The sequence below is a fragment of the Polyodon spathula genome, chromosome 15 (assembly GCF_017654505.1).
Source record: "Polyodon spathula isolate WHYD16114869_AA chromosome 15, ASM1765450v1, whole genome shotgun sequence".
Lineage (NCBI taxonomy): Eukaryota > Metazoa > Chordata > Actinopteri > Acipenseriformes > Polyodontidae > Polyodon > Polyodon spathula.
Window position 1 is genome coordinate 9,309,602 of NC_054548.1, and position 16,490 is coordinate 9,326,091.

At 36.7% G+C, this 16,490-nt stretch overlaps 1 protein-coding gene across 1 annotated transcript; it reads left to right on the forward strand.

Annotated features, from left to right (window-relative positions):
- The first annotated feature begins 1,162 nt into the window (after positions 1-1,162).
- Positions 1,163-15,942, forward strand: LOC121327980 (charged multivesicular body protein 2b-like). The gene is made up of 6 exons (XM_041272380.1): positions 1,163-1,351; positions 6,528-6,619; positions 9,822-10,016; positions 10,943-11,045; positions 12,741-12,847; positions 13,419-15,942. The coding sequence occupies exons 1-6, from the start codon at positions 1,318-1,320 to the stop codon at positions 13,530-13,532; spliced, it is 645 nt and encodes a 214-aa protein (XP_041128314.1). The 5' UTR covers positions 1,163-1,317; the 3' UTR covers positions 13,533-15,942.
- Positions 15,943-16,490: the final 548 nt, after the last annotated feature.

Here is a 16,490-nt window from a genome sequence, read left to right on the forward strand (position 1 = left end):
ACATAAATTGATTGAAACGAAATGTGAACAGCAGCAAATTTGGGATTCTTTTCTGCGCTCAACGCTAGCGTCTCGCAACAATCTGGCTGGAGAAATCTGCAGTTTTACAATCGCTATGGAATATTTTATTTTTTATAACAGATAACTATTTGTAATATTTGAAGTAAAAACAGTTAGTTTGTTTTATTGATTAATGGCACTGGTAAGCTTGTAATTTGCTTGGAATGTAAACGCGCAAAGGCACATTAAAAAGACAAATGCGATGGTTGCATACCTAAATATGGGGTGACCCTGGGTCGGCCCACAGGGTCAAAGAAGCTGAAAATACTGGAAGCTTTGTACAGTCTGCATGTATCGCTTAGGTACTGCAATTCCTGATTTATTTATTTATTTATTTATTATTTTTTATGTATGTATTATTTTGCATTGTTTTAAAACCACATAAATACAGTAATTATTGTAATATTTAATCAGTCTGCCGGATATATATATATATATATATATATATATAGTATATATATATATATATATATATATATATATATTTAAACATGTTGTATAGTAAGTATAAATATGGAAAACTATATAACAAAATGTATTGCTTCACTGATCTGAGTCTATCAGATGATCGCGTCGGAGGAGCAGCCTCTTCGGTTTTTTTATTTTTTATTACCAGTACAAATGTTACTGCCGTAATTTAACATCAGACTTGAAGAAACAGAAATATTTTACTGGCCATTATAGAAAGGGAAACTACTTTTGTGCAAATGCTCGGAGCAACAAAATCTGCACCCTCAGTGCCAGTAAACAAGCTACTGGTCCTGCTTTCATATACAAATAATAAACAGTAACTCCAAAGAACTCATAAATATTGCTACTGTCGGTTCTAGTGGAGATGACAGGCTGTCTGATTAGAGACAGCTCCCAAACCAGAAACGTGCCAAATAATATCCTCATTAATTTCATACAAGACCCCTCTGGTCTGGTCTACTGCTGTAAACCGTCCAGGAAACGCAACACTGTGGGAATGCACTGCATTACCGCATTGATTTACAACTGCATTTGATTGGACCAGCGGCGCCACCTGCCGGAGCTTGAGAAAACGCCATCCCTGGTTGAACTGACGTCAAAGCCAAAGTGACTCACGGTTGTCATGTGAAGAAAAGGCAGTCAGTTCCTGCCTGGTAACAAACCAGGAAATTAACTTGTAAATAATCGGTGGACAGAACGGCATTATTTTTTTTAACAGAATACAGTATAGAGTTTTATTATAAAACAAATAAAGCCAAGTTGAAATCTACATTAGTGTTCGTAACCATGGCTTCGTTGTTTAAGAAGAAGACTGTAGATGGTGAGTTTCTTGTCTGCTTTTTTAAGTTGTTTTGAGGGCCTGATATACTTCTATGGAAGTGAACAGTCAGTACTAGTATGCTGCTTGATGTTAGGAAATGAAACTTAATTGAAAACAGCTGTACTGTTTTAAACTAAAGTCTGGGATAAATTGTATTATGTGCAAGGGACTGTTTCTCGTTTGTTACGGAACATTTGTGAAAATGTGAAGTACAGTGGTTTAACTTGCTTAGGCAGATCGCCTCCCTGGTGCTGCCAACGCACGAACCGAACCGGTTTGTTTCTGTATTTCTGGTAAGGGGAAAGATCCCGATCAGACCAGCTGTGAAATCGATTCGGACATAGTTAACAGTGTGTTACCATATTTTACCAGGCATCTTCAGTTTGGGTGCAAGTCAACTGGCGGAGAGTAATATTGTTATGTGGATTTACACTGTAACGTAATATCGAGGTTTGAGATATTTACACATTGACATTAAACCATCTTGCTTTGGTGGTGATAATAGTTGGCCTTCTCATCAGGCACAGGTTAAATCGCAACAGCAGTACATTAGTAAATATTGTACACGTGACATACTCGCTTTAAACGTACTGGAGAATTTCATAGGATAAATCATATAGGGATCACTTGATTGATAGATATTGATTGAGTAATAAACATGTTGATTTAATAGTTTATCAAAAAGGAAACAAACCCATACACTAAATACCAGTATAATTGTAATCATAGTTGTGCTGTAGAATTTAAATTTGCATATTGACTTCAACAATGTGCACAATAGTAGAATGCATGCCAGCTGTATGAATGGGACTCATTGAAAAGGGTCCAGCAGCATTACAGAAAGTTGTGCAATGTGTTGTAAGATTGTATTCAGAGAGGATCCTATGGGTATGCACAATCCTTCTTTTTAAGGTGACAGGGAAGTTGATTGATTTCAGAGTATGGTATATTACACAGTTGCTTAGTTTGAGCTCTTGTGGTTGGTGGGGAGGGTGTTCTGTGGGTTTTCACATTAATTGATTTGTTGTTGTGGCTTGACGGAAGTGGCCTTGCTGTCACGACTATGTGACCAGCTTGGTGTTGCAGTTAGGGAGTGTTTCAGAAGAAGTGGTTAGAAAACTAGATTTGTCCATTCACTTATTGTGTGATGATTAGAGTTGCAAATCTTCCACTGAGGTTTAGTCCCAGGTTGGTTTTGGAATGGGTAATGGTTTAGTCCCAGGTTGGTTTTGGAATGGGTAATGGTTTAATCTCAGGTTGGTTTTGGAATAGGTAATGGTTTAATCTCAGGTTGGTTTTGGAATGGGTAATGGTTTAGTCCCGGGTTGGTTTTGGAATGGGTAATGGATTAGTCTCGGGTTGGTTTTGGAATGGGTAATGGTTTAGTCTCAGGTTGGTTTTGGAATGGGTAATGGTTTAGTTTAGTTCCAGGTTGGTTTTGGAATGGGTAATGGTTTAATCTCAGGTTGGTTTTGGAATGGGTAATGGTTTAGTTTAGTTCCAGGTTGGTTTTGGAATAGGTAATGGTTTAATCTCAGGTTGGTTTTGGAATGGGTAATGGTTTAGTTTAGTTCCAGGTTGGTTTTGGAATGGGTAATGGTTTAGTCTAGTTCCAGGTTGGTTTTGGAATGGGTAATGGTTTAGTCTCAGGTTGGTTTTGGAATGGGTAATGGTTTAGTTTAGTCTCAGGTTGGTTTTGGAATGGGTAATGGTTTAATCTCAGGTTGGTTTTGGAATGGGTAATGGTTTAGTCTCAGGTTGGTTTTGGAATGGGTAATGGTTTAGTCTCAGGTTGGTTTTGGAATGGGTAATGGTTTAATCTCAGGTTGGTTTTGGAATAGGTAATGGTTTAATCTCAGGTTGGTTTTGGAATGGGTAATGGTTTAATCTCAGGTTGGTTTTGGAATGGGTAATGGTTTAGTCTCAGGTTGGTTTTGGAATGGGTAATGGTTTAGTCTCAGGTTGGTTTTGGAATGGGTAATGGTTTAGTCTCAGGTTGGTTTTGGAATGGGTAATGGTTTAGTCTCAGGTTGGTTTTGGAATGGGTAATGGTTTAGTCTCAGGTTGGTTTTGGAATGTAATGGTTTAGTCTCAGGTTGGTTTAGGAATTTAATGGTTTAGTTTCCAGGTTGGTTTTGGAATGGGTTATGGTTTAGTCTCAGGTTGGTTTTGGAATGGGTAATGGTTTAGTCTCAGGTTGATTTTGGAATGGGTAATGGTTTAGTTTAGTTCTAGGTTGGTTTTGGAATGGGTAATGGTTTAGTTTAGTTCCATGTTGGTTTAGGAATTGGTAATGGTTTAGTTTAGTTCCAGGTTGGTTTTGGAATGGGTAATGGTTTAGTCTCAGGTTGGTTTTGGAATGGGTAATGGTTTAATCTCAGGTTGGTTTTGGAATGGGTAATGGTTTAGTCTCAGGTTGGTTTTGGAATGGGTAATGGTTTAGTCTCAGGTTGGTTTTGGAATGGGTAATGGTTTAGTCTCAGGTTGGTTTTGGAATGGGTAATGGTTTAGTCTCAGGTTGGTTTTGGAATGGGTAATGGTTTCATCTCAGGTTGGTTTTGGAATGGGTAATGATTTAGTTTAGTTCCAGGTTGGTTTAGGAATTGGTAATGGTTTAGTTCCAGGTTGGTTTAGGAATATATAATGGTTTAATGTCAGATTGGTTTTGGAATGGGTACAGTAATTGCAGAGCACCACTGCAAAGATACAGTATGGTTCTCTAGTTGTTGCTATTTATTTTGTGCATTTCCTCAAAAGGATATATTATACATTACCATCCAGAAATCTGTTAGGTTAAATTCTACAATTTAGCACAACATAATTTAAATGAAAGACAGTGTTGCCCACCTTTCACAGTTATAGTCTCAGCATTTCCAGTATGCCAGACATTATTACGTTTTTATGTGGTTCAAAAAGATCCACTCCTGCAGGTTTCTGCTGCTCTTATTTCATGTCGGCTAGATTTATGTAGTCACTCTGCAATGGAAACGTACAGTAGGACGAGCATGAAGCTTCATTAACACACAAACACAGCTTGGGGGGGCTTTTATTTGAGCATGTGATATGTAGACTAGTTAAATGAATACCACATGATTTAGGGTCATTCCCTGAAAACTTTTAAGCTGGACAGTCAAGAACTGATGAAAATATAATATTATTTGATACTTGAGAACTCTTTCTTAATGTGGAATTCACATGTTTTAGCGACAGTCACTTACTGATTATCCCGTGGCAATGGGCAGCTAGTCTGTACAAAGAGCCACATGATACTGGGGCTTCTAGCTGTAAAGCCAAAGTCATTGAACTCACTGTGGGCATAGAGAGTGGTTAGTTCTATTGTGTAACAGGGCAGAGCTTGCAGCAAAATCAGGAGAGGTAATGTAAAAAAATTCCACCGTTGATTTCACGTGGAGTGACTCAGAAAAAATTACAATCGAGAGTGGATGTTCTCAAATGATTTGACTAATACTTCACCTATTCTCTCAAACTTATCTTGCTTTGAATATTTAATAAAAACTATAATCTACAAGATCAGACTTTTTAATTATATTTTTTAAAAACATTGAAATCCTTTTTTATTTATTTATTTTTTAAGATTACTTTTGCGTCTTGTACATGAATCAACTAATAGTCCTTCTGCTTGGTGTCTGAGCGCCGGTGAAGTACCTGCTGTGAGTGTATGGCTGTGTGTCTCGCACTACAGACAAAAGAATGCAGAAGTAACTCCACTGCTGTATCAGACAGGTGGGAGGGAATTTGTTGGCTAGCCATTAAATATTTGTCTTTACATGCATTGGCACACAGTATTAATTTGCTGCTCATTCGTTTGAGGGACACATGGTGCCATTATAAACCACTGTATCACCATGCTTTGTGATGTAAAACCAACACCATTCATTTACTGAAGGCAGTCAAATGGAACACGTTTCTTCAGATGAAGTACTCTGTGAACACTAAAGATCCCATTCAGATCTTTCGAAGGAGAGTAGTGTTAACCCCGGTGTCACAGATACATTCCTTTACAGGTCTATGCAATTCTGACTTAACATTCATACAAAACATAAATTGATCTTACAACTGTTGTTTAATCGGTTCACACCCCTCCTCTTCCCCCAGTGGTTAACCAAGGGGGTCTATCATCTCGTCCTGATGGCTACTGTAGGTGATGGACCCTCAAACTAAATGATGTTGAGGCCAAATATTTCAGTACATGTACTGTACTATACTAAATAAATACCATTCATTATAAAGTCTGTGTCATGTATGTTTGTACTGAACTACTGAATTGTAAACAGGACAAGGACATTCCTGGAAATGAGAAATTGCATCCCTGTAGTTACTCTAATATTGATACCCATACTGTAAATAAACAGAGCCCTTTGCAGAGGGGACTGTCTTCCAGTGACCTTGGTGGGAATCGCAGTCCCTTCCCGTGTCTGTCTGCTGCTAAAGGACATTATTTCAGTTTGTTGCAGTACCATTGCCTACTACTATTAAAACGTGTTTAAATGTCTTGTATTCCGCAGTCATCTGTGAAGACTGGCAATGATTTAATCTTCTAATTAAATTAAAGACAATTACTCATCAGCATGCCGGTGCTCTTTGGAAATTAGACTATACCAAAAATAGTACAAAGTCAGACTTGCAGATTTTGCTGAAGTGAGATAAAATTATTATTATACTTTACTGTCTTCCAAAAATGGTCAGTATAGGTTTGTCCTAGGTAAATTGCAACTATGTTGTGATTGGGCATTAGTAGTGAACGTCCAGTATGACATATTGTAATTGTGTGCTGTGGTACAGTTATTGGGTGTCAATACGGTAAACCTGACATTATGATCTTAATTGAAAAGCAAAAGTTAATTAGTCTTTTTTTTTTTTATTACACATAAACTAAAGCATAATTAGTAAAAGATCTGCTTAATTAAAGCAAAATATAATTTTCATTTAATGGAAAGGAACTCCTTTTTAAGCGTCTATAGTGCAGTAAGCATCATAAAATCGAAATAAAAAAATCCCAACCGTGTTAGTCTCAATACTAATGCATTTCTCAATTTTATAGCTGTTGCTGGGACTCTTGATTCTCAATTCCATGGATCTGTGTTAGAGTATGACGATACTGAGGCTTCCAGAGTTAGTATTTGTGATTGTTTTAACTTTGTGCTTCTTTTCTCAGATGTAATAAAAGAACAAAACCGGGAGTTAAGAGGAACTCAGAGACAAATAGCCAGAGATCGAGCCGCATTAGAGAAACAAGAAAAGCAAATGGTAAGTGGAGTGGAAAATTGAGACTCAGCCTTGCACTGTATTCTTTATTGTAATCATGTAGCAGGGGTGGGAGATCTGCTCAGTCCTCGGTTAGTCAGCTGGTATTCTACAGTACATTTGCACTGTACTTGGCTAGCTTGCTTCAGTTCTAGAAGACTGTAGTACACCTGTATCTCTCAGCACCCAGGTGTTAGTAGCTTGTAGAACAGCATCTCTTCACACTAGTGCTTCTCAAGATATAGCCTTTGGTAGCTGAATTATTAAACATATGTGTGTACCAGATGTGTACAGTGTTTATGTGTACATGGACTTATTGACAAATAGGTATTGAAAAAATAAATAAAAAGGCTAACTGTAAACATACTTGATGTGCACAATTAACAATGATTCACTGTTTATTCAAAAGTCTAAATGTTACCCTAGGTAAGGTAGACTAGGATTAGTGCTGTTTAGGGTCTGTGAAACCAGCTGTAAAACTTTAAACTCTAAACTATTACCACCCTCATTTGATGTAGACGAAAATTCACAAAGCTTTGACTGCTCCAAACTTGTATATACAGTATATTGGTAGGATATTTCTGTACAAACTGATTTTGTGGAAAATTGCTAAAAGACCCAACCTGATAGCTTTTCTACAGTACAATTTGTAAGCAGCTGAAGTCTGTTTTTTGCAGTGCAAAAAGAGAGGGGGTTAAAAAGCACTCCTCACATTCTCTGGTTGTTTTGAGGGCAGATCCCATAGCAGCAGAGGGTCCCCTTTTTAAAAGTAAACATGGTAATGCATGTATGTAATTACCTCTCTCAGGCATTTCATTTTAGCTAATTAATCCTTCTTCTATCTAGTTCTAGCCAGTGTTGAGGGTTTATTGAAATCCAATTCTAAGTGACCTACATTGGAAAAGCGTGACATCTGTGTGTGTTTACTGTACACTTTGAAATGTGTTTCTCTACATATTGGGGATGTGATGTATTTGATGATTTTTGTTTGAGTATTAAGAGGTTTTCTTCAGGGATTTTGATACAGTGCTCCCCTATCACTGCGTGATGTTATATTAGGGTAATTCGGGTCAGGCCATGTTGGCTGTACTGTATTTAGATTTGTTGGGGTTTTGACCTATTTAACATGAAGTAGTTTGGGAATTTTTTAGAGATGATTAGGCATTTAGGGGTTGATGTAAGGATACGTGCAAGGCTTCAAAACACACATTGCGACCAAAATCGGCGTTTTGCACATACAGACTTTGTTTAGCGGCTATAAAATTGGACTTTAGCGGCCACTAAAAATGTGTCATGTGTAAACAATGTTTTTCACCTGCCGTTCTGCAGCTTCTATCAAATTAGCACTCTGCCATCATTAATTTATTTAAATGATATTGAAATGTATTCAAATAAAGAAAAGATCATGGAATTGGGTGGGGATCAGGAATGCTAAGCGGGTGCAAACATTATTATGAGATGTAATGTTTTTGCCTTCCACTTGGGCAATTTCTGACCCTCCAAAAACTTTACACCTCCTCTTACAAGGTGCAAACCTTTGTAGAAGTAACCATTGCAGAAGTAACAGCTGTATAAAAGCACACACCTGCAGAGACCTGTCATTGCCCTCAGGATGGCTGCTGTGGTACACTTCCTGATGCAGCGACTTTTGGCTCTTGTGGACAGGCAGGAAAACCTTTGCAGGAGAAGGGCACAATTGAGAAGATCCCACATATTCAAACCTGATGGTCACTTTGTTTGGGATGCCGGAGGATGTGGCCTCTGGTAGCATAACTGATGTTGGCTGTGGCTTTTACAAATACTAAAAAATGTCATGCTGAGTGACCTCAGCCGTAAGGACTCTCAGCTCCACAAAAAACCTTTCTTTTCTTTTCTGTGCACCAAGGGGACTTTGCTGCCCTTCCTCTAACATATTTTTTAGTTTGTTTTAATTTTCGTGCTTCACAAATCTCATACAGCGCCAACTGCTCTCTGTACTTCTAACTCACCTCACCTCTGGGCTGTAAGTGCGCCCTCTTAATAGCCTGATGCATAGGCAGCACTCATTGTCATGATAGCAGCTCATTATTTGTATGTGTTGAGTAATTTGCATTGCTCTTAAGTTTACAAAGAACACAGTGCAAAATAGTTGCCTGGCCATTTTTTGCAGTGCGCCTGCCCTTGCTTACATCAGCCCCTTAATGTGTTCCTTGTATTGTTTTTAACTTAACACTGAATGCTGGTAACAGATACTAAATGGTCCCACCCTCATACTTTATATTAATCCTGCAGGGAGTGATTCCTTAAACACTATGGGCTAGATTCTTAAAGCTGTTTACGCCACATTGCCATTAGCACATTTTTGTTCAGAACAATGCACAAAATAAACATCCCAAAAAATTCATCAACAACTCAGAAATTGAATTTGGAGGCATGCAAGGAGATTTAAGTTGTTTATTATTCCTTTAAGAAGGATTACTGCTGTTTTCTTCCTTTCAGAAAAATAGCAGTAATGACAACTTTTTTGTAAATAGCTTTGTAATTCTGGTCCTTGTCTTATTTTTGTTATCCAATATAGTGCTAACAAAATATAATTCAGGAGCTCAAATTGTTGGAAACATACATTATAGCGATGGCAGAAACACATGGGCTACTGTTTCTTCAGATAGTTATTGTTTGTTGAGAAATTTAAGGGACTTTATCGTCTCTTTAGTGCACCACCGACATTAACGTTCAGTTGTAGTGAAATTAGTTTGTTCTGTGGAGATGGCTTTTTTTATTTACTGTTCTGCTTGGTGTGCAAATTTACAAGGTGTTCAAGTGGCACCTGCTTTAGGTGTTACATGATTAGCTCCTTTGTGGATAATTTGATTTCTCAGCTGATCTATAAATTCACTGAGGCTTTCTAGTGGAATCTGTTAGGTTTTGGGGTTAATATGGACATGTGGTAACAACCAGGTTTAATCATGCTATGTGGCTAAACCTCTTACACTGTAGACAAATGCAGTTGTAATGACAATTTATATATATCAAGTTATGGACAGGAATCCATTCCAGTCAATAACATTTTTGATTGCCTGAATGACAGTGACATTTATTTAAGCTTTCAAGGTTACAAGTCAATCAAGCCTAGAAATATCAAGTGCCTCCTAACCTTTATTCTTCCAGAGTGGGTGTTCAAGTACATTACCACCAACTAGCCAGCATCTGCTTTATCTTTTCTCAGGAACTGGAAATAAAAAAAATGGCAAAGAGTGGAAACAAGGGGGCCTGTATAATTTTAGCCAAACAGCTAGTCCAGCTGCGGAAACAGAAGAACCGAACATATGCAGTTAGTTCAAAGGTCACCTCCATGTCCACACAGACCAAGGTCATGAGCTCCCAGATGAAGATGGCCGGTGCAATGTCAACCACTGCAAAGGTAATTGTTACAGATTTGTTCAATGTTTAACTGTACAATATTTAACTAAACACACATCAGCCAATCAAGAAGAGCTGTTTTCACTCGTATGTGTCTTTAGGCAGAGAGTTCATAATCTGGCTATAAGATTTTTTTAAAGTACTAAATTTGAGAACCAGGGATGCGTTGGGCCATCATGCAACATATAATCGCTGAGCCTTTGTGCTACCACTGTATTGTTTGATCAAGGTAGGTGTTTTGGGGAAAAAATTACTGAAAATGTAAAAAACAATTTAAAAAACACTTCAAAGTGCAGGGTCAAGTTGTTCTTTTTGTCTGATTCATGGCCTTTGAAGCAACGACAAAACAAGAAACAAACCAGCCTGCCAAAATGGTTGATTTAAGGCAACTTTTAACATCAGTTGAGAGTTTTCTGCAGCAGTTTGAAGGGAGTAAATCATTAGTTTATGATTTGTCTTTGCATGGGAAGCCATGCAGCCTTGTCACAGTGCTGTGAACAACCACAGAAAAGCTGCATGCCTTCCAATATACTGTAGTTATTAGGGGTCTATTTTGATTGATCAAGAGTCAAAGAGCAGCACTGCCTCCTCCACGTGAGTCACACGTGTAAGACATGCCACTGTTATATTTTCAATAATAAAATCACTGCCTTAAACTTAAGCACAACGAGTCACTTTAATTATTTGAGAATATACCAAAATAATATGTATCCAGATATAATTTGATGTATAGAATGCATACAGTTCGGTTAATCAGAATATCCATACCTTGTCATTGGCTCTCATTACACTCTGGGTTATGGTTATGGATCCTATTCTACATAATACACAGGGGTTCTATTAATAGACTCTATTAAACACCAGTTGTTAAGAGTTGATAAGAAACTGATTTTCATTTTAACATTCATGTTTCTTTTTAAATATTAGACAATGCAGACAGTCAACAAAAAGATGGACCCACAGAAGACCCTACAAACCATGCAAAACTTCCAGAAGGAAAATATGAAGATGGAAATGACAGAAGAAATGCGTAAGACAACTGTTTTTTTTTTTTTTTAATCCAGCAGGGTGCTTCAGACAATGAACACAGTATTGCAGTTTAATTAATAGAAGGGAAGGTTTGTATGATTTTAGTTTTACTCCCCTAATTCCTTAACTGTCTGAGATACTTGCTTTGTTCACAAAGGTAATGTCTTTCACATATCCTTTTAACTTAATGTTTACCAGCCACCAAACATGTCCTTCCCCTTACATTATACTCCTGGGGATGCCTTATTTTTGTCCACAGAAACACATATTCCTGGTTATAGCTGAAATGAATTATCCTACTACTCGCCTACATTTACAACTCCCAAAGATAAACTATTATACCTCAGAACTAAAATCAAATTCAGATAATACTGTATTTTAAGAAAAACAGAATTCTTGGCGCTTGGAGTTTAGTACATAGGAAGATGAACCCTCTAATCTCAGAGTTGACCATAAACTCTCAAAACTACTTACCCAATATCTTCCAATGAAGCTATCAATCCAGAAAGAAATAACTTGTTTTAGACTTGGGTTTAATGGTTTTCTCTTGCAGCAGAAGATTTGCTCCCTATAAAAATGTAGAGTAAAAAGCTTTGGCCCTTAATCCAATAGAGACAGACTGACAGACAGGTGCTCATTACAGCCATAACTCGGTCAGTGGCATAATAGACCGGCTAGATGGTTAATTTACACTAGAGTATTATTTTAATATACCAGTTAGCATGTTTGGTGCAGGTACAGTAGAGTCTGTACTTTCCCATGGAAACATGATCCTGTTCTTCATGCAAGTTTGCTCAGATTGGACTTTGCACACCTTGTATGGGAATTAGCTTGGAAATGAAACCAGCTCCATCACCTGCTGTCTGCAAGAGAACATGTAATTACAGTCCTGAGGTGAAGGCTGCCTCCTGTCTTTATATGTCCATTTCTGTCACTCTCACTCTGTCACACACTCAATCAGTACAGCATCTGCATTGGGTATGATAACACTGTGCTGTCAATTTCCAAGCTGTTGGAGGATTAAAAACTTGCAACTTCACAGGAGTCTATTTTGTGATTGCTCTAGGACAAAATGGATGGGGCTTTCATATTTTGCGTGACACTTAGCCTAGGCTACTATTTAAAATGAGAATTTGCTCACAACGGACTTGCCTGGGTTAATAAAGGACTGATCGGATGTAATATATTGTTATTGCCACTCCCACCATAGTATTTAATAGGTCAGACAGACTATTTGCTGAATCCTTCTGGTTGGTGGTAGTTTATTAAAATGTAATAAACTGTACATGTGTCCCTTTTTTCAATAACCCCGTGATTAGCAGAAAGCTACTCGGCACACAACAAACCTTTCATCACTACCCAGAACAGTGCTAATGAACTGCACAACTGGAATTAATATTACAGAATCAGGGAATTTACACTGAAACTAGAATAGAAAAGGAGCAGTGTCTGAGATTCAACCAAAGTGTGGACTGAAGGCATTCCCTCTCCACTGAATAGGAACATGATCAGAATAGCAAAATGATTTAGCAGTATGCCTCCCTGTAGAGCAACAAAGACCCAAATGTGCTTATATATATAAAAAAAAAAAAAAAAAAAAGACCATCCGTTTTATTTTATATTTTGGTTGAAGGGGGCCTCGGACTCCTCATCGGCACGTTGCCACAGTCTTGACTTGCTTTTCTTCTTCCCACAGTTAACGACACACTAGATGAAATCTTTAATGAATCTGGAGACGAGGAAGAATCCCAGGACATTGTAAACCAGGTGCTGGATGAAATCGGCATTGAAATCTCTGGAAAAGTAAGTGGACGACATATTTTAATAAAAGCAATTTTTATTGTCATTGCTCACTGCCAGTTTTGTTCAACATATTTATTTCATTTTTGTAATAGCTGTCTTGCTAATTTTGACAAAAATCCAGTTTGTGTAACTGGGGGCAAATCCAGTATAATTTTTGTTTTCCAGTTTAACTAAGGTATTTACAGTTTTTTTTCCTAGTCTATTGGTATAACTGGACATTTTTTGGCAATGTTGTTTGTTATATTGTAGGATTTTCGAAATGTTTTGTGCAAGTGCTGTATTGTTGTGGCTTTTTCAAATAAAATTACTGCCAATCCCATGTTGCAAATAATTTTATTTGAAACATGCAAACTTTTCAAATCATCTGCAAGGAACAGATGATAATCCCACAAATGAAGTCTGGGATACATTAGTTAGAGTTTTTGCCATTAAATTTGCCAGTCAATCTGATAATGACTTGAACAGAACGCAGTCACACAGAAAATCTGGTCCATATTTCCAGCCTGGGGTTCATTTTATTCATATGTATGCATTTGCTGGCTGCTAATAATTGCCATTGTTTTTTCTACAGATGGTGAATGCCCCTTCGGCAAGCAAAAATTTGCCTTCAGCTTCCACCTCCAAAGCTGCCACGATTTCAGATGAAGAGATTGAGAGACAGCTGAAGGCTCTTGGTGTAGATTAATCTACTTGTCTATTCTCTCCAAATGGATCTGTGTGCATCCTAAATACAGCACTACTTGAACATGCAGATGCATTTATATATTTATTTTATGGATTGCATTTTTTGGCTGCAAGGGGTTTGTAAAATGTTAGTAATTACTGAAGCAAGCAATGCAAATAAATTCTTAACCTGTTAATACCACACTGTACTTCCCGTTGAAGGAATGGCTTCTGTACTTTAATCAGATGCATTCAGAAATACAAGACCTGCTCGACCCGTGGATAGATTGCTGATTGTTTTGCAGAGTACCGGTAATAAGCTGTGCTGATAAAAACGGAATAATGTAAAACCTTAAATGGACCCCTTTTACATTTTGGTAAATGGTTCATTATGCACACAACTACGCCAATTGCTTGTAACACTGTTAGTCTGTTCCTTGTGCAACTTGATACAAAGCAGAGTAAAGGTTCAGCTGCCATTTTACAGGAATTGCCTATCATGTTTAACCTTTTTTTCTAGATTTGAATAGAATAATACTTTATACACTCTCCATTATCTAACGTGGTTCTTAAAATTGTTGATTTCAACATTGTATGCATGTCCCTTAATACTTCCCAAATGTTGTCACAATAGTGTCCAGAGCTAGGGTGAAACATCAGATGGTGTGTAATATTAGAAAATGCTTATTGGCATGGACATAGAAGTGAACTAACTTGGACGCAGAAGGCTGTACAGTTTATGATAATCTTTTATTTTGCCCCAATATCTTCAGTGTTTAGCACATTACAGGATGTAAATATAATGCAGTTCAAGCTTTGCTGGAGGCCTTTTCATACAGACAGACAGATTGGAAAAAGAATTGATCTTGCAGGTACAGGGAAGTTCCAGTAATGTAATGACAAATTGTTGCTGTTGTAATCTCATTATTTCTTTAGGACAGACTTTCTGTTTTTTTAATTATACAATTCATTAAGCTTGATAAAGGTCCTAAGCTATTTACTTTCAGTTCAGTCAATTTTCATGTACCAAGCAAAGGATTAGAAAACTAAACCTGACCTTGTGCCAATGAGTAAGACTTTTTGAATTTCCTGTTTTGATATGCATTTAGTATTTTGAACATTTTAAAGGTATGAAATATAATTTGTTTGTTGTGCTTTGGGCTCAGGTACACTACATAAAACTAAACTGTGATCTTTTTTTTTTTTTTTAATTAATCTAACAATCATTTTTGTAGAACTGTTATAAGTATGTGCCTTTTGGGATATAAGCCTTATTATTCAATTAATATTAAAAAGTAATAAGCAAACAAAAGTATATTTCAATAATAAAACAAATGATTTACAAAGCTATGTAACAAGGCTGGTTTAGTCCCTTATGTTTATTTTACTGAATCTCAACTCCCAGTTTAAGCAGCAATAACAATCCAAATGTAAAATGGCTGAATACTATAGGTAAGCTTGCAGTAATGGTGTGGGCACCTGTGCTGTTATCCTTAAAGAAAGTGCTCTGTGTAGATGCATCAGGGCAAATGTTTGAAGATGTCTGTAAATATTTTGCATTATTTATACCCATTTTAAGAACACATGGTTATCTACTTTAAAGTGGCAGTTCCAAAAGACCTTGTACAGCTTCTCCCCGTGGCTCAAGTGCTGCACTTGCCAGGACAGTACCTGTGGAATTTTGATAGGGGTGTGCAGATGCAGGTTATGAAGATGTCTACAATTTCAAGTGCTGTACCTGGTGATGCCTTTTGAGTTGCAGTTTGGATTCTTTCCATGAAGTCCTGCGTGCGTCAGCATCTGGATTAATTAACGGCTGGATTTTAAAATAGTTATGTTGACTGTTTCAAAAAATAAAAGGCAAATAAATGTTTAGAACCTTTGAACAGTGATATTTTGGGAATAAGAAGTAGAATAATTGTGGGACTTTTTTTATCTAGTGGATATTTTCTAAAACCATTGCTTCTGATTAAAACTAAAGTATTGATTTTAGTGTTAACAAAAATCTGAAGCATTACTTTGTACAAATACAACATTTACATACAATCCATTGATTGTTTTTTAAAGGAACAAATACTTTCCATTTGTCAATAAGATTAGCCACTCTTTACAGAGTCAATTACACTGCTAATTAATTCCTTTGTGTGTGTATATATATATATATATAAGTGTAAGTTTGTTTTACACTGTATCTAATGGGTATAACTAATAAGCACGATTTATTAAATTTATTATCAGGTTTCTTTTTGTTTCATACATGAGTGACTGATTTGTTTTCTGTACATGTTTATTTCAATGCAAATTTCAGGTTTAAGGATTTGTATAGGTTGCATTCTAACCTTTCAATAGGCAAGAAAAACTTGAGTTTTTTTTTCGTACTGTAAAGTTACATTTTGTTATTTCTTGCCCATAATAAAAAAAAAATTCATGTGTGAATTTTGTATGTTTTTTTTTTTTTTTTTTTTTTAAACTGCTTAAAGTTAGAATTTACAGTAAACATACCAATGCTTTTACCAACAATTTAGCCTTCAAGTTTTATTCATGATAAAAACACAAGTTACAGAAGACAAAACAAATGGCTGCATTATTTAGTTTAACTGAGCCCGAGCTTGACATCAAAGCAAGTCAATATTGACATATTCTGTGTCATCTATATCACATTAAAGTCTAAATTATAACAATACCTGTGAGATGTATTGGACCTGTGTTTGCTATCATCCTGGATAACTCACAGTACTTTTTCGACATGATGAACAGCTCTAGGCAACTTCGATCTAACCAAAAGAACGTGTTTCTTAAACTTTAGGATATGTTTAGAAAATAACCACTGGTCAAGAAAATGCATCAGAGATAATATATAATTTAATAAACATTAATGAATGATAATTGTTATTTATAACAAACACAATTCAGATGAGATTCAAAATGAGATTGTCGCTATTCATTTAGGAGTTAACTAACCCAAGTAGCGTTCTCCACA